Source organism: Acanthopagrus latus, chromosome 14 (genome assembly GCF_904848185.1).
Source record: "Acanthopagrus latus isolate v.2019 chromosome 14, fAcaLat1.1, whole genome shotgun sequence".
NCBI classification, from domain to species: domain Eukaryota; kingdom Metazoa; phylum Chordata; class Actinopteri; order Spariformes; family Sparidae; genus Acanthopagrus; species Acanthopagrus latus.
In genome coordinates, this window is record NC_051052.1 from 20,607,486 (window position 1) to 20,626,607 (window position 19,122).

The 19,122-nt window shown below is 42.4% G+C and overlaps 1 protein-coding gene across 1 annotated transcript; it reads right to left on the minus strand.

Moving 5' to 3' along the window:
• Positions 1-4,004: 4,004 nt before the first annotated feature.
• On the minus strand, positions 4,005-18,504 carry LOC119032540 (interferon gamma 1-like). The gene is made up of 7 exons (XM_037121863.1): positions 18,358-18,504; positions 18,027-18,159; positions 16,559-16,615; positions 15,873-16,013; positions 6,308-6,382; positions 5,538-5,783; positions 4,005-4,334 (listed from the first exon to the last, which is right to left on the minus strand). Exons 4-7 carry the CDS (start codon positions 15,990-15,992, stop codon positions 4,245-4,247), a joined length of 531 nt encoding a protein of 176 aa, XP_036977758.1. The 5' UTR covers positions 15,993-16,013; positions 16,559-16,615; positions 18,027-18,159; positions 18,358-18,504; the 3' UTR covers positions 4,005-4,244.
• Between the last annotated feature and the right edge of the window lie 618 nt (positions 18,505-19,122).

The following is a 19,122-nucleotide window of genomic DNA, read 5'->3' on the forward strand; positions in this document are numbered from 1 at the left end:
CCTCCAGAACCGGGTTTCGGGTCGGAGTGTCTCTTGGCGGCTGGCTGAACGTCCAGAGGCCTTCTGGGGGAATCATGGTGGCAGATGTTGGTTATTACAAGAGGTGGCTGGTATCAACTTTTAGGATTTTGTGATCTCATAAAACATTTTTCAGCGCAAACACAATTCTTCTTTTAACCATCAAAAACTGTTTCTTTAACATTATTAGATCTTTAAGGTTTTGTAAGAGGTTCAGTGTATATTAGCCAGCTCTACCAAAGAAAAGACATGCCAATATCAGTGTAACTATTCGCGACATCTAGAATACTTTCACCGCTTTAGCTCGCAGTCAGGTAACTCTGAAACTGAAGTAGAATTTCTGACCAGCAGCAGTGTCTGTGTGGTGTGGAGCTCATGATTTTATCGTATTTATTGTTTGTTGGGCAGCTCTGGAGGAGAGTCGGGTAGAGCCGGAGCTTCTGGAGGAATCAACACCTGGAGGCTCATCAGATTCTGCTCTGACCCGAACAAGTCACATTCTCTGACTTCACAACGTTACCTGGAGTAAACTCGTGGATTTCTCTGTTTGAACACTGTTGGAAACATCTGAGAAAATATAAAGAACTCAACATGTAGAACAAAGAACAGAGGTCGACAACGCAGAAATCTTCCACATGATATCTTTACCGTTCTTTATTTAGGTCACAGTTGATCTGAGTGTGAACAGTTGGGATGTGTTGAGGTTTGTACTGACTCAAAGGAGGAATTCAAACCAACTGTCCATGTTCGTCAGTCAGAACCGTGATTCAGATTTTCCAAACGCTGGAGCAATCCGGACCTTTTTCTTCAGGTGACGTCACCTTTTTTCTCCGACAGAGTAAAGTCCCGTCCTCTGATTCGCTGTGAGGGGAAACCCCTCCACGCATCACACATGACACCTGACAGGAGCTGTGGTTTAAAATAAAGTTCAGACCTGTTGAGGTCCGTTTACACTTCATCAGCTCTGGATGTCTGTAAAGGTTCCAGATTTAAGAGAAATGAGCAGAAAGCTCTTTCACACATGTTGAAACTGAGTATTTTATTCATCCCTCCACTTCAGTCCACGTCAGGTAATATGTAATATTCTACTACAGTTTACAGGACAGTGTTGTTTTGTTCATTTTGGTGCTTTAGGTGCCTGAAAACTTCTAAAACCAGATTATATTATTATGTAAAGTGTGACGTCGAGCCCAACGTTGCAGGTGAAAAGCCTTCAAGGTTTCTGTGTAATTTCTGTTCCAGTCAACATTTTCTTGAGATGTTTAATATTCCAGGTTCGCCCTCAGTAACAACCCAGCAAAACCAAAACACCAACACAGTTATCAGTTATCTGCTGATCCGTGTGCACGAGGAGCGTTTTCACAACGTCATCGTATGAAGACAGAAGTTCAGTTAAAATATGAAAGAAAAAAACTTTTTTTCTGCTTCAGGCAACATCGTTGTCATGGAAACAGTAAAAGTTTTCATGATGACACGTCAGACGGCTTCCATTAAAGGTGCAACATGTCATTTTTCACTTCAGTGTTCGGGCAGCTTTTTTGTTCACTTATAGAAAAACAAATATTTGTATTACATTCAAAACATTCAAATTCAGAGCTGCATATTAGGGATAAAAAGGTGGTAAAATTTATCTAAGGCATCACAAAAAAACATGTAAAAATAAGGAAAAACAATCTTATGAACAAGAATTTTTATTTTTGAATATCTATTATCAGAAACTGGAGAAGAAACACAAAGACAAAGTCATCATAGTCATAAAGTCATAACTTTAACATCCAACAGATTTAACTGTTAGATGAAATTAAACTGCATCAGATTTGTCAGGTCGGGATTAACGGGGGAAAAACTAAAAGGTTTAGGTCAGGAGGAGTTCCTCACGGGACAAAAGGACAGCGAGGGAAACAAAAGATGAGCTTTATTAAACCAAAGCTGAGAAATACAAAAACCACATGAACGGGAAAACCAAAAATGACGAGGGGAAAAACCAGGCAGCACCTGAGGCTAAAACAGTTCAAATCAAAATGCAAAAGTCCAAAACAGGAGACAAATCACGGGGAGAAAATAAGCAAACACAGAGGCAACAGACAAGAAGAGCAGCGAAGACACAGACTAAATACACAGACACTAACGGCAGGACGAGGGACAGGTGAGGAGGACCGACAGGTGAGATAACGAGGGGAAGACAGATGGAGACAGAGGGACACTTCAACAGAAACACACGACTAATTAACATATAATGTAGTCAGATATTAGAAACTGCTGATTCATGTGAGTTATTGATTAACGGGCTGGTCGGGGTCGCGGCTCTGACTCATGTTTCAAACCAGAGCTGTAACCACGATCCATCCTGTTACCGCCTCGTTACATCATGAGGCGAGGGGAAGTCCCTCCGCACGATTGGTGCAGGGGCCGGGGAGCACTGTGATGTCAGCGTGATGTCACAGGAATGAATCAACAGTGATCCCACACACAGAAAGAGAGAAACCCCAGATTTAAATATTCCACCATGTGTCACTGAAATGACAGCGGACACAGAGCAGCTCGGTTCTGACTGGATCTGTACCGACTGGACTGAATCATGTTTCTGTGATGAAGCTGTTTCTCCATCTATTGATCTTCTGATGGTGTCGTTCTTTTCATCCGGCAGAATAAGTGTTTGAGTGGTGGAGTTGAAACTGTTTTTTGTTTCTTTAGTTCTGTGTTTCTCTCGGCGTGACGCTGTTCACGCTCTGGTCCAGAGACAGAAACCACTCAGTCAGAAAACATCACGGTTTGACTCAAAAACTGTTTTGGTCGCCACAAACACAGCTGCAGGTTTGCTGAGGGATTAGGTCGACATGAAAACGGCTTAACTTACCCGATTTAAATCATTTAATCAGCTTTCTGATGACAAACCAGCTGCAGACGGCCCACGTCTCAGTAAGGACATCTGCTTTAATCATCACAGTCACAGTTAGAAGTGTCCCGAGGACTCAACACATGATCTTTATCTCCACAAACAGCTGCAGGTTTCTAGTTTTGTTGTCACAATCACGGCTGATGACGGACAGACTTCCTGTCAAAATGATTTACTTTGTCCCCTTGAAGAAGCTGGAAGTGTCTCCAGGTCTCATAAAAAATATCCCTTTATTGTATTTGATGTCATGCTGTGTCTGCAAAAATTCAATAAACAGATTTGAAAAAAAAGAAAATGTCCCTGTGCTGTCGTCTGAAATGGTCCTGACGACTCGTTTAAATCACACGGTTTGGTCTCTACAAAGGAGGAAGCGTCTGGAGGATCATTAAAAACACCTGGTTGTGTTTCCACACTCATCGCTGAAGACGCCCGACATCCTGTGAAAAATATGTTTCTGTCAGCACAAACTGGGCTGGAGGTGATCCAGCTGCTGTCTACATGTGGTGGCCGACTGGCCGGTCGGTTCGACACCTGCAAACACCGAAACGAAACGCTCAGGTCTGAGCTGTGGTCACTGGTTTGTCAGCCGGTTTGGACAAGCAGGACCTTCACTGATGCCATGCAGGGCGCCAGCTGCACATCAGGAGCTATTTGGGGTTCAGTATCTTGCTCAAGGACACTTCGACATGCAGCTCAGCTCGCCCGGAGCTGGGATTTGATCCAGCAACCTTCTGATCACTAGCCGACCTGCTCTACCTGCTGAACCACAGCCAGCTCGAGTGTCACGGATCAAGATTCACTCACACTGTTAATATCACCGACTTTTATTCAGAACTGGTCTCTGACGTCTGGACTCTTCTAAACTTCAGGCCAAAACAATCTCTTTTTGTCAGGAGTTCGACTTTTCACCTCGCCAGCATCATTATCATTTTCACATGTGACCAGAATACAACCGAAACCTGTAAACATCAGACGTGTGAAACCTGTTTGCTGTGAGAACGTGAGAAAACTGCAACAAGCAGCTGTTTGGTCGGAGAAAGCTGGAGGCTGAAATATGCTGCAGTTAAAAAATGGAAAGTGAAACTTTAAGTCGATGCTGATTTCTGCTTTTATTCAAATCAATTGATGAAAAATGACAACAAAGAAATAAATTACGTTAAATTAATCATAAATTAAAATACATTAAATTAAACACAAGACGTAACTAGATTAGATTAAACTAATGAGAGAGAGAATCCAATTTCCAGCAGGTGATCCAGTCGAGAGCTCCGGGTCATCATCACGTGTGTCGTCGTCGACGTCATTTAGCAGAGGAGTGGGCGTGGCCAGGTCAACAACGGCGGTCCACAACCACAGACGCTGCCTGGAACACCTCTTTGAACTGAGCCAGAGCCTTTTTCTGAACCAGCGGGTCGTCCACCTGCAGACACGGAGGGGAAGAGTTCAGGTCCAGTTAATGTTCTGTTCCAGGAATCAGAAGGTTCCTAAATGTTTTCATTGTTTGGATTTAATGTCGTCTTTCTGGCAGAATATTATCAGAACACACAGAAAAATAAACCAAGTTGGAATATCAGCATCATCACTGCAGGACATGATGGTTGTCCAGTAACACCAGACTCCCTTCACAAATCACTGGTTTTAAGAGTTGTTGACGCTTGACTTAATGAAACAGCTACAACAGACTCTAAATCATTGATGCCTTCTTGTAAATTGAGCATTAAATCAGAACATGAAGCTGTTTGTTGTGTTAAGTGTAGTATCAACTACAACACAGAGACAGACCACACACGAAGCTTCCAACTACAACAAGCCACAAGAGAAACAAAAACAAAAACTATCACCCACATTCTCTCTCGGCTCTGCTGAGTCATCAGCCAACATCAATTAAACTAACCTGCACCCTGTGCAACATCACCGAGCACTACGTGACTTTACGCAGCCGGCAAAACTGAAGATTTTTTGCAAATTAAAACAGATGCACAGGAAACACGACACGAACGTGACGCTGCAGAGAACTCGAACACCTACTCGCCAGAAACAAACCCGTCAGAGAGAGAGAGAGTTTCCATTTCTACTGAAGAAACGACAGAAACACAACTGATCAGACTGAACGAGATCAGAGCCGGAATCAGACAGACAGACAGACAGGCTGTCAGACAGGCTGTCAGACAGGCTGTCAGACAGACAGACAGACAGACAGGCTGTCAGACAGACAGACAGACAGGCTGTCAGTCAGTCAGACAGACAGGCTGTCAGTCAGTCAGACAGACAGACAGACAGACAGACAGACAGACAGACAGACAGGCAGACAGACAGACAGACAGACAGGCTGACAGACAGACAGGCTGACAGACAGGCTGACAGACAGACAGACAGGCTGACAGACAGACAGGCTGTCAGACAGACAGACAGACAGGCTGTCAGACATACAGGCTGTCAGTCAGTCAGACAGACAGGCTGTCAGTCAGTCAGACAGACAGACAGACAGACAGACAGGCTGTCAGACAGGCTGTCAGTCAGACAGACAGGCTGTCAGTCAGTCAGACAGACAGACAGACAGACAGACAGGCTGTCAGACAGACAGACAGGCTGTCAGACAGGCTGTCAGACAGGCTCCTCTCACCTTTATCTTGTTCAGCTTGTTGACGACGTCCTCTCTGTCGTGGCTCGGATGGTTCAGGTGTCTCTTCAGTGCCTCCATCTTCCCCCGGAGCTCCTTCAGATCTTCCTTCACCTTGGACCTCTGAGAGTCGGACACCTGGTCCAGCAGAGCCAAGGTGCCGGGCTTGTGCTGGTGGTGCAGGATGTTGGAGAAGATCCGCATGTAGACGTCCAGAGTGACGTTCATCAGCCTGAGCTCTTCTCTTCCCTGTGGAGGAGCGCCGGAGTTCAGACATTCATACAACACAACATGTGACAGAACACAGAGCAGAACCGGACTTCAGTCTTCATCCTGCTGCATTTTATAAATCATCAGTCCTGATTTTGACGACCGACATGCATCTTCTTCTAGTTACAGTTATTCTTAAAGATTCTGACTGATTCAGTTTGATGAGTCACAAGATTAAAACGATGAGGATGAAGAGAGGAAAGAAGCAGCTTTTAGTAGCTTTAACAAATTCTGGGCTCTTTGTACGACTTTGATTCTGCAGGTTTATTTTATTCCTGCTTGGTTATTTTTATTCAAACGCAGTAAGTAATGAATCATTAATGAGTCGTTCCTTCAGTATTCATAAATATCTGTGAACAGCTTTCTTCTTCAGTTGTTCTTAGTTGACAATAAACCACATTCTGAGTGGCACAAAGTAGTGATGACTCGTTAAAGACTAATTAGTTAATCATTAGTAATTTCCTGAACCAGGTTGACTCTTCTGTGGGTGTTACGCTGCGTACCTGGCAGGAGGTGTTGAGGCTGCTGATGACAGAACTGAAGGGAGGATTGGTGATGACCTCCGCCTGCGTCAAACTCTGAAACACAGATGAATTAAAAAAAACAACTTTTGATTAATTTATATTAATATTCAGGTGAACAACATGAACATATACAGACAGGAGGTTCGTACAGAAGCGCTCAAGGTGTAAATGAGTTTTTGCAGTGTTTAGTTTTAAAAAGGTGGATTTATACATCAGACAGAACAAACAACACAACAAAACTCGTTGCTGATTAAATATGTGTAGAAATAGTTATTCATAAGTTTAAATACATGATTATAATTATTGTTACACTTTACTTTCGTGAAAGTCAAAGTCACTTATATTAATGGTGCTTGAGTAAAAGTTTAAAGTATAAATATATTTTCATGCATTTTTCTGATCGTAATCCGTTTGATTTTTAATCAGACTGGACTCAACTTCAAAGAAACAATTAAATTACACAATGAATTAAGTTAAAAGTTCAACATTTTTCCCGACACGTCAGTATTTGATGCTGTCGGTCCAGAACGAGACACAAAAATCAACTTTCTTACAAACTGAACCGTTAAAGTTTCTGATATTCAACATATCAAGTGTAGTTTTGTTACGACAGACGATAGTAAAGTTTGAGAAGCAAAAGAACAATTAAATTATACACAGATTCACATGTATGTGTGTTTTAAGGGTCAACCGATCACCGATATGGCTGAATATCACATCGGATGACAGATTGTTTAGTTTCTCTCTGAGATCGTCACACAGAGACACTGTTGGTCTGTAATCAGCCCAAAATGTTAACCGAAAGTGTCGTTATATGACGACCTGGTAACGAGACTCGTCAATCAACTCAATCGTGTTCTCTGCCTTCAAGTTATCTAATAAGTGTTGTGTCGTAAAAAGAACAATATTTGCCTCCAAAATGTAAAGGAGTGGAAGTACAGAGTCAGAAAATGTAAATATTAAAGTACCTCAGAACTGTAGTCGCACTGTACTAAGTTACATTTCATCATGTTGAGATACTAAATAATACAGTTTGTCAGTTCTACATTTCATCAGCTGTCAAAAAAGACGGTGTAACTAAAAAGCAAATATCTGAAAGTGAAAGCCTGCATCGCTGCAGAGGACGTCTGTGATTGTAATCCAGCCACAGAGGCCTTGCTGTACACAACATCATTCTAACATGTTAAACAGACTAACAATGAGCTCAAATCAACAACTGTTTGATCTTAGAAGACACAGAAGGACGAATTCAGAAGTTTAAACTGTTTAAACATGAGCTGCACGAAGACCTGTAGAGGATCGAGCATCGAGCCTTGTGGTACGCCACAGCCAAACTCACCAGCACCGCCGCGATGGACTCATGGGTTTGTCTCATGTTGTCAGAGACATACCGAGCAGGACTCCCAGCTGCAAACACAACTCCCAGTAAGACCAGTACAGACAATGAACCACAGCACGAAGACATGATGGACCACTTCAGTATGAACTGCGTTCGATTGGAGCAGAGAGAAGATCAACCTCCGAGTAAAGCTGAGAAGCTGGTTGACTAATTACTGACGTTATCTGTTGACCTGTGGGACTATATATACAGATCAGTGTGCGTCTCATGGTATATGTGTGTGTGTGTGTCTGTGTGTGTGTCTGTGTGTGTGTGTGTGTGTGTGTCTGTGGTCTGTGGGCTTTCAGCAGCAGCACCAGAAACGGCAGCATCGACATGACTTTTCCTCTAAAACTTACTCTGCTGCTGCTAAACTCACACACACAGGAGACTCCCTGGTCAGGTTTCCATTGACTTCCATCCTCTGAACACACACACACACACACACACACACAGAGCTAGTAGACTCCCTGGTCAGAGTGGTTTAACTGGAGGGAGACCAGTTCAGCTGAAAAGAAAGATTTACCTAGAAACCTGTGTGTGTCACAGTGCACACCAAGCAAACCTGAGCTGAACCAGTCGTGCCAGTAACATCACTGTGTGTGCGTGTGTGTGTGTGTGTGTGTGAGTGGTTCATTAAAACCTCATCTAAGCTTTGAAACTTAACAGACCTGTTTGCATTTTGTATGCAAGCTATGGTGCATGTAAATGTTTGCAAGCGCGCTGCAACACTGTGTCTGCAGAAAATGGCCCGAAATATTAACGTGTCTACGACCTCCTCGTCTTCAACGTTTCGACTTTATTTTCTATTGTTGAAAATATTAGTAATGTGCATATTCTCAGGTAGAAGTAGAAGTTCTGATCCAGCTTGTTTCCTCCAGTACAGTAACAGAGGTCAGGCTCTGACATGGACTCAGAGTATCAGAGTAAAAAGTCTCCCTCTGAAGGACATTTGTGCTCAAAGCTAACTGAAGCTCACGTCATATTAATAGAATTCAAAGACTATTAAAGTTAAAGGTAGAATCAGTAGGATTTGTCCCAGCTGTTCCTGAACGCAGCACAAAGACAGTTGATTGTTGAGTCTCATTCCCAGGACGTCAAATAGACACATGTTGGGTTGGTAAAGCGTCCCGAGCAGCAACAAAGAGAGAAAATCAGAAACTCTCTGCAGATACGAGACACTAACACGCCTTTTCTCCACATTCCAGCCTCCCTCTCTGTCCGTTTTACGGCTTCTTACGGCTTTTACGTCTTTGTCTCGTCTCGCTGCGTCTGATCGGTCCACATCAGTCTGCTGATGTTGGGAAATAACAAGAATCCAGAATTCACCTCAGATGCATCAAACTAAAGGAACGAGGCTGTTTTCAGTTCAGATATTTGTGTGCAGATGAAGGGAGGAAATATCAACAGTTAAGATAAAGTTCAGAAACCTGAATCATTTACAGAAGTACAGAAACAAAATACGTGTACTTGGTAACTTTACACCTCCAGCCTCAATCTTTGGATTCAGGTTCTTCAATGTGAGGATTTGCTGCTTTTTCTGTTCTTTGTGATTGTTAAATTAATATTTTTTGGTTTCCGGACTTTTGGTCGAGCAAAACAAGAAGCACAAGACGTTTGAAGCAGTTTCACAAACTGCAAATATTGTTGAACATCATCATTATTTTACGTTCCAGGACGTAAGATTGATGGCTGATGAGAGTAATCTTTGGTTGCGGCATTATTAATAATTTTGGCTGCAGCCTCACGAGTTCACCTGCACCCAACGACCTTTGCATGTATTCCCGTCACGGGAATGCTGACATAACTGCCCTTTAATTTAAAAACGTCTACGCAGTCGAACTAGAGTAATGACGTCTCGGAAAAAGTAATCAGATCATATTGAACTACTTCTCTATTAATTTTATCAACATATTGGCTTCTTTACTGCACCATTATGCTGTTGCAGCTGATCGCGGTGGAGATAAATGTCATTAGATTTATTTCCCGTCAGTCATCTGACGTAATCTCTTCACACCGATCTGTTCTAATCCACCACAACATGCTCCGTCATGTGCAACAGTCTGCGCTTACATCAATAATGTCATTTTGATAAGTTATTCCAACAGTCATCTCTATAACACACGTAGTCAGAGAGGAAAGACACAGAGCAGCCTCAGGATGTTGTGAAACAGGTCAGAGACGCTGTTTTTAACTTTTTACCTGAAAGTGTTCGGACGCCATCGAGCTGTGGTCTGTACATGCTGCGTCAGCGTCATTAGAAAGTCCCTGCTCTGTTTCTCATGTAAACCAGGTGGCTTTGGAATTGAGAATGGGCCTTTACTTTTTTTTTTTCATGGAAAAACTGCTAGTAATGCTAGCAGTTTCCCCCTGCTGTCAGTCTTTGTGCTAAGCTAAGCTAAGCATCAATACCTGGGTTCTCTTTAGCGTACGTTCTGTAATCCGTGCTGGTTGATTTGGACGATTAACACTTGAATTTCCATGATTTTATAGGTGAATAAAGTTGATGATTAAGAACGTAATTTGTCTGGAACTGAGCTTAACTTGGCCTCTGAGTAACAGTGAAAGAAAATGCTAATTTTACAGCACCGATCATCGCTAATTCATGTTGTTCTAGGACCGTCACTGAAACTTCACAATATATTCACGAGCCACCTGTTGCAGGAGGAGGCTGAGCGACGGGCGGTGCCGTTGTTACAGCCAATCAAGTCGCACCACTTGCAAGGAAACCTGGAGACGATCTCAGTCGTGTCTGTAGCAACAAAACCAGATGTTTCTCACAGGAAGTCGGACCATCTGCATCCATGATCATGGCGACCAAATCAGGGATGTTTTCTAACCAAAGTACAAGTCCTGATACAGACTCACACTTTTCTAATCATAAACAAGCAGGTTAAAGTCCAGAGATCCCAAACTGATTAGAAAAGACATGTTTTAAACCCTTTTTTAAGCTAAAAAGATGTTTGGTGTCAGAATGATCTGTCTTAAATATCAAACAGGTGTAATTTTAGTGTGTCCACATACTTTTGGCCTTCTTACTGTATAAATGTGTCAGAATCGTCACTGCAGGAGGAAGAAATGTGCTCAAATGCTTCTCTACATGTGGAAATATGATTCTGGAGGTAAAAGTGCTGCTGGTGAGAATGTTGTAACAGCAGGAAGAAGCACCGACCTGCATCATCGCTGCTGGTGGAAACGCCACCACAGAGGCGAACAACGAAACCTGAATCATCACTGTGGGCACAAATGCCAGTAGTATGGGTACGAAAAATTATTTCTAGGAATTACCCAACAAATTTGATTTGCCTTTTAATCCAGATCAGACGTGATGAGTGTTTATCATTTATAGTTTGTACGTAATTGTATATCTAAATTTGTCGCGAGGTGAATTTCCCCATTTTCTTAAATCTGCTTGTGACCATGGCAACAAGAGGAGCAACATGTCTGATTGTTACCAGCATCAGAAATCAAGAGAAAAGGCCTCAAACTGCAGCGTCGGTCCAGATTCTCCATCCATGGATCCATTAACTCGGACTGATTGACCTTTAAAGAGCTGCAGGATGGCTGGAGCTGATTCCAGCTTCAACTATCACAAAAGTACAAAGTTAAGCAAAACATAAGCAACAAAAACATCGAGTGCAAGGACGCAAGTTTTTAATTTGGTTTGCAGGAAATGAAGAAGGTAAAAGGAGAACTCTACAATCTGTGGTTGTCTGGGTGAACATGTATATAGAGTCACATGTCATCTGCATAATGTTGAATATTCGTTAGTGAAATAAGAATTAATGGATCATTCTGGTTATAGATTCTGATTTAATTTCAGAATCAATGAAGCTGCAGTGAAGAGGGCCTGCTGTTGTCTCTCGTCACGTCTGTGTTGGTCTGTCACGATATTAGCAGGATTATACAGAATAAAGATATTATAGTGATATCTAGAAGTGTTGTAGCCAAACACTCCAGTCGTAGCTGCGTGCTAACAGCTTCTGCGCTACGCTACTGCAACAAAATGAGAATGGAAAGAAACTGAAATTATAAGATTATATTTTTGAAGTCCCCGTACTCGAATCGCGTACAAACGCTGTACTTGAACGCATCAAAAAGACGTCAGCTCACATCCAACGACCTCAAACAGTCTGAGTCTTTGTGAGAGGAAATAACTCTCCGCACTAGCAGGTGGCAGAAGTCTGCATGACTCAGGACGGCTGATACACAAACTAATACAGCCACGTGTGATCAACGCTCAGGAGAGGCAGGAGAAGATGAAGTTTATCACATCATCTCTATTAGTTGACAACTTTTTATCTCAGAGATTTGGTGGTTTTGAAGCTTTCAGATAAGTTGAATGGCAACATGTTGAGAGCAGCTGCAGGCGCTGCTGACTCATCTCTGAACCTTTATCAGTAAGACTGATCTGATTATAGTCGCTTTGTTCTGTCTTTGAGCAGAGTGACAGATTTCTGGCACAATGATGCGGTTTAAAGGTTGTTAGTTGGCAGAGATTGTGCTCGAGGGGATCATGGACCCTTCGTGACGGTGTTGTACTTTTTAAAACCAAGAATTTCAGAAGTCTGGTGGTTGTCTGAGCTCAGAACCCAACAGAGAACTTCCATCAGAAATCTGGCTCGTCTTAATGATGCAGAATGTCCCGTTCACTTGAATGGGCCTTCCCAACGTTCGGCGGTCAATTATTTTCATATAACTGACCATCATCAAGGAAAGTGGCCTTTTTGCGGATCTGTAGTCTACTTCATATTGACAAAAACGTACTCCTAGGCCACGAGTATGGATGAGTTTCACATTAACTTTAGTCTTTGGAAAACGCAGTGATTTCGACTCTTGGCAAAAGGCTGAGTTGTCGTCATCGGTCAAGAGAAGAAAAAGAGATGAAAGCAGCGAAGAGGGAGAAGCGAAACGGCACAAAGTTGTGGATGACAGATAAGAGACGTTGATAAAATAAAAGAGGATCCACATGAACTGAACACAACAGGAACACGGTTGTGGGCCACGTCAGGTTAAAAGACTGTTAGAGGACTTGAATTTTAGTGGACGATTTATCAGCTGTTCTAAACAATGTTCTGTTCAACGTCTTTGTCGTCGGTTTGGTGAACTAGATTTCTCTGCTGAAAAACACTGAATGGTAACAAATAAATTTTAAAAAATTTTCGTGGTGGCAAGTAGCCGTGTAATAAGCAGGATAACGTCTAGAACATTAGACTTATTTTCCTGATAACGACTGCCGTTTTACACATCACTTACATACGCAACACAACTCCAAAACTGACTACAGCCTGAAAAGACACACAGGTAATGAGCCCAGTTTAAACAAAATCAGCGATCAGATATTTAGTTTAATGCTGAAGAAAATATTTTAAGACAAAAACAAATCATTATTTAATGCATCAGTTACAGAACAAAGAAAATCATGTGGTGATGCATCAAATGGTGCATGCATGATGAAGAACGAAAATGCTGCAGGAGCATTTTCATCTTTTACTTTGGTTCACCCGCAGAAACATTTCTGCACATCTGACACACACACACACACACACACACACACACACACACACACACACAGACAAACACGTGCGCACCCACTGGCTGTTGGCATTCTAGGTAAATGCTAATTATCTGGAATTAACCACTCAACTTCTACATGTTAAAATTGTGCCTGTGTGTGTTTCCTAGAAGTCTCAACCAGTGTTTTTTTTTTTTCTATGCACCAACCGTCAAAACACACACAAACACACACAAACACACACACACCCCCCACATCCTCTCCTGTGTGGTGGAGGTTCAAAAACACAGCGGACTGATTGAAAAAATGTCGCCTGGATGAATTCTGGAAGAACGTGTGAAGAAAATGTTTGCAGCCGTTTGTGTTGGAGCTGAAGTTGATGGCCGACTGTCTTCAGGTCCTAATCGTAGATTTCCCAGGTTTGACCTCCGTCTAGACTCTGCTGGTAGCTAAACCAGCAGAGTCTTACATGTGGAAATCTACCAACATGCATGTTGAAGGTTGCAGACTGCTGAGGCTAGCTAGGCCCGCCGTTTGTCTCTACTTCCAGCACGTCTTTGTGCTAAAATCCAAGTTCGAAGATTTCAAAGTTAACATATTTAACAGGTCAGGTGCAGAGCGACACGTTCACCTGCTGGATGTGTTCCATGAATTTAAGTCGTTCTCTCTCTTTTAGCTCCATTTTTGGTCTCCACCAGCTCCTTTCTGTCTCTTTAGCTGCTGAATGCTCCGCTGTGTTCACCAGTTAATCTCTATCACAGTTAAATGTGCCCCAAAATGAAAATTAGGAGCAAAAGTCGACCATTTTCGTTGCTTTTGTAAACCGTTTTTTTCATCTTTAACAGGTATAATATGACTGCTGTAATAGTCATATTACATGATGATGCGTTCAGTTCTGTGTTGTGTCAGCAGGTGTGGGCGGAGTCACGGGGGCGGAGATCTCGCTGTGAGTGTCAGCAGTTTGTCCTGACGTTGAGCGAGAGTTTCCACGCAGGTAAGGGAACGGACCGGCGTGACTCAGTTCTGGTTTTAGGTGCTTCCATGAACTCAAACTGAATTCTGACCATAAACCTCAAAGTCCAAATCCACTTCTTCTCCACTTACATGATCTCATTGTTTCCTTTCGTTTTCCTTCCATCTTTTTCTTCTCCTCTACGAAAAGGTTTGTCTTTCCTATCCAGTCATCGTCTTCTCCGCTCTTAGTTTTCTCTTTTTAATATCTGTTGTGTTTCTCTTCTGCTTTAACTCTTTTCTTTCTTTCTTTCTTTCTTTCTTTCTTTCTTTCTTTCTTTCTTTCTCTGTTAAGACATGTAGAGATGAAGCCCTCCTATACTGTGCATATTCACACGTTGCAGTTCCACATCTCGACCATCAGAGGGAGACAACAGTCTAAACTCAGTTTACTGATTAGAAACCACCATCACTCAGCAGTGCCATGAAAGAAATCAACTTTATTTCACTTTAATTCACATAAATAAAGCTACAACAATTCATATGAAAATATTGTCCTTCATGTACTACATATATTAAAGTTTCAAGTACTTTAAACACTGTAATCTGAATACTCAAATAAAAAATATATTATAAAAATACTTTCTGACAAATAACTTATCTCTTAAATAAAGCTACATAAGTTAATATTCAAAATTCTAACCAATACATTAAAGATTTCAAATTTAAAACATTTTCAGAAGCTCAGTCTGAAGTTGTACAACTCAGTCTGTAAAATCAAAAACACTGATGATGAAGGTGACGAAGCTCTACTGGTTGTGTTTCTGTGCCAGCTCACTAATCCAGCTGAGGACGTAGTTGAACTCTGTGACGGCCTTCAGGGCTCGTTTGTCTCTCTTCTGCAGGTAACAGATTGTTTTATTAGTATATTTATAAGTATAATCTTGAAATAAATGTTATTATTGATGAATACGAGCAGAAGAGGAAGAAGTCTCAGTACATGTAGTTACTACAGTAATAACACCTGCAGTGGGAGCAGGATTAAACACAGCAGGAGCAATAAAAGTAAAATAGCTATAATAGCTGTAGTTAGCAGCAGCATTAGCAGTAAATGCAACAGCAGTGGCAGCAGTTAGCATTAGCAGGCCTCGTGCTGATCGTTAGGAGCAGCAGCAGACACACAAATATTTACCCTTTTGATTTTCTTCTCAACGTCCTTGATGAGTTGGAACCACTGTGAGGGCTCAGACGAGGAAACCTGAGCACAGAGAGCGTACAGTCGTGTTTACAGTCGTGGCTGCAGACCTTTAGACAGAGACTCTGCAGTTTCACCACAACAAAGGCTCGTCTTCACGCTGTTATGGTGCCAACGGAGGCGCGACGGTGCGCATCGCGATGATAAGATCTGTGTGGGTTTTGTTTTTTTTGTTTCCATCTGTCAATCTAAACATGTCTCCTCCGACTGTTTACAATCATAAGGCTGCTGTTATTAAGTGCTGTGATTGAGATCCTGACCCACCAGGCACCCTGGACAGTCACATAATTAGGGGATTATCAGTATAGAAGGAGGTCATCGGTATAGACGGGGGTCGTCAGATTATCAGTAGAATCAATAGAAGAGGTGATTTTTCAGTACAAGTGTCCAGAGACAGTAACAACAACAACTGGAGGCCGGAGTGTGTTCACAGCGCTGGACTCACACAGTGCTGCAGCGTCTGTTGCAGGCGGTACAGGAGGTCTTCGTAGTGGAGGGGGAGGAGCCTCCTGACGACCTCTCTGCTGAACACGCTCCTCTGGTACACGTCCATCACTTCCTGCATCTCCAGCCAGCCAATCGTACGCTGAGGAGAGAAGAGACTGCAGTCAGCAGGCCGATCTGAGTGCTACCTCAGGATGGTTTCTGCCACAGCGAACATCCAACACCACCCGAGACGAGGTTTAAATGTTCTGACCCGGAGAGTCTGAGGAACACCAGCGCTGATGTTCTGTGTTTGGAAGTTTGCACATAAAGAGAAAAACCACTGCGTTTAAGGAGCTAGCTCAACGTCTGCTGCTAACCGAGAACCTGGGTTGAACGGAGGCGGTTGTGTCGTGTTTCGGTGGCAGGTTAGACACAGTTTGGTGTTCTGACAGTATAAAAATGGAGATGGTGAAGTCTGGCGTGTGGTTGTGGTTGAGGTAAACCAGACGCACATCATATTAGCTGAAGGATAAAACCTCTGAAACAGCTCTCCAGCACCAGACTCCATTCAAAAAGTCATGAATTTTAATCAGACATCTGAAGACAATACTGGGCCCGAGCCTCTCACCTTTAACTAATTATACTGTGTGATGGACTCATTAGCTGATTGGACAGACATGTTGACAAACAGACAGGTTAACTGACCTCAGAACAGTCGGTACAAAACCTGGGCAGCAGCCTTCTGGATATTGTCTTCTCTCTCTGCAGATTAAAACATCAGACTCGTTAGTTTCACATTAACGGCGGTTAAAAGTAGAAAAACTCGACCGACTTAAAACTTCTTGATATTTATTGTCTAAAAGTTCTTCGCCTGGAGGAGCGAGCGACACGTTTCAGAAACATTATGACAACGTTCTCATTAAAACATGCAAATGATTCGAATTTTATCACCAAACTTTTCAGAATAAGTTCCATGTTGTAAGGAGGCCGAATAGCGCGGCTGCAATATTGGTAATATCATAATCAATTAGCAGGTGTATCAATAAGCTGACGACTGAGCAGCTGGGAGTGAAAAAGTCTTTGATGTGAAACCTGCAGCTGCTCACACCGTCACTTCCTGTCTGACACCAAACATCAGCTGAGAGACGAATCACAGCTGCGCTCATCAATATGACCGATCAGATCTCATCTGATCAGGTCCAATAAACGCTCGATGAGGGACTTTTATTTTGAAAGAACTGATTATTGCTGATTGATTGGCGTTCAGAATATTATTCTGAAGTCCAAAACTTTCTCCGTGATGTGTTCGCATTATTTTGACCACCAGAGTGTTTGATTGATAAGCATTAAAATCATTGATCGATACATTAACTAATTATATAATCATTAGTAGTTATTGACTAGCTTGTCAAGTAAGTGATGATTCATTGATTGATTCAGTTTTACACCCTTTGATCTGATGACTTAGCGAGCATTATTTATTGATCAGCATTCTAACTGCATTAATACAGATCAATAATAAACAATCACAATCAATAATTATGTGTGATTGATCAGTGATGATGTATTGACAGACAAAAGGATCTATTGATGATATATCTTATCCTGACACACAAACTGATAGGCTGATCAATAAAGGTTATTGAGACTTCATTCAGGGCAAACTGAACTATTTATTGATTAGGCTAATCAATAGAAGTTCTAATAGACAAATCAAAAGGAGTTTTTCATTAAACGTTATCCAAATATTTCTTGCAAAGTAATCAATACTTGATATTACTGACCTTCAAAAGACTGACATTTCAATCAATAACCAATACATGATTGATCTTTACTGAGCTATTTATTGATCAAGGTAATCAACGGAAGTTATCATCAAGAGACAAATCAATAGGAGTTATCAAGTGATATAAAGTATAGATAAACAGACAAATGTGTAAAAGTGATTATTGATCTTTAATCGATGTCGACCTGAGTGAAAACTAATATATTGATTGGAGGACTAATCAATAATTGTTATCATTGCCCTTTTAAGGAAGTAACCTGACAGATCAATAAGACTGATTGACACTTACAGTTTGTACTCTGACTCATTACTGACCTGACATTACTGATGACTGATCTTTCTGACTAACCTCTATCAGAGTTATTGATCAGCAGTTATTGATCTTACCGGCAGGCTCTTGATCAGCTGCTGCGTGCGGTTCCACAGGTCTCGGATCAGCTCGGGGGGAACTTCCTGTTGGCAGGTGACGTCTCGCTCGGCCGTCACGGCGAAGCTGAGGAGGAGAGCGAGAGCGGCCGACCTGACGAGGAGGAGAAACATCTTCAAGTGTGGCGGCTTCACTCGTCTGTGCTGCCTTTATACCTCCTCCTCCTCCTCCTCCTCCTCCTCCTCCTCCTCCTCTTCTTCGTCTCTTTCTTCTCCCCCCCCCCCCGCTTGTACTCCCCCTCTGTTCTTCTTCTTCTCCTGTTTCAGAATTTTCATGATGTCACCAACTCACCGAAATTCCCGAGAAATCTCAGAGCTGATGTCACTTCCTCCTCCTCCTCCCTGCCTTCCTTCTCCTTCTCCTTCTCCTCTCTCCTCCTGTTTCCTCCTCTTCCCTCCACAATTTGCTGACTCCTCTTTCTTTGTTTCCTTCGTTCTTCTCTCTCTCCTCCTCTCCTCCTCGGCCTCATGTCTTCATTTCCTCTTTATTTGTCTCTGCACTTTTATCTTTCTCCTCCTTCATCTCATCTATCTTTCCTTTCTTCTCTCCTCTCTTTCCCTCTCCTTGTTTCTTCTTCTCCTCCTCATCCTCCCCATTTTGTTCTCCTCTTGCTGTTCTCCTTCCTTCTTTCAACTTTTCCTTTCACTTTCTCCTCTTCTTCTTTGTCTTCTCCTATTTTTGTCTTCTATTTCCCTCCTCTCCTCCTTTTCTCTTTCTCTTCTCCTTCTGATCTCTCCTCCTCTCCAGTTTTCTTTTTCCCATCTTTCTTCTTCCTGTCCTCTCGTTGGGTTTCCTCCTTTCGTTCTTCCTCTGTCGTCCTTTAAATTTGTCTTTGCTCCTCTTCCTCCTCTCCTTTCCTTTATCTCCTCTTTCCCTCTTCCACTTCCTCCTCACCCTTTTTTCCTTTTTCTCTCTCCTCTTCCTCACCTCCTCCCTCCCTCTCCTCTGTCCTCCTTGCGCTCCTCTTGCCACAGTGATGATTTCACTTCCCGTCAGTTTTGACGGCTTCTTTTGTGTGTTTTGGTGTTTAGATGTGCGATCAGATAAAAGTAGGTC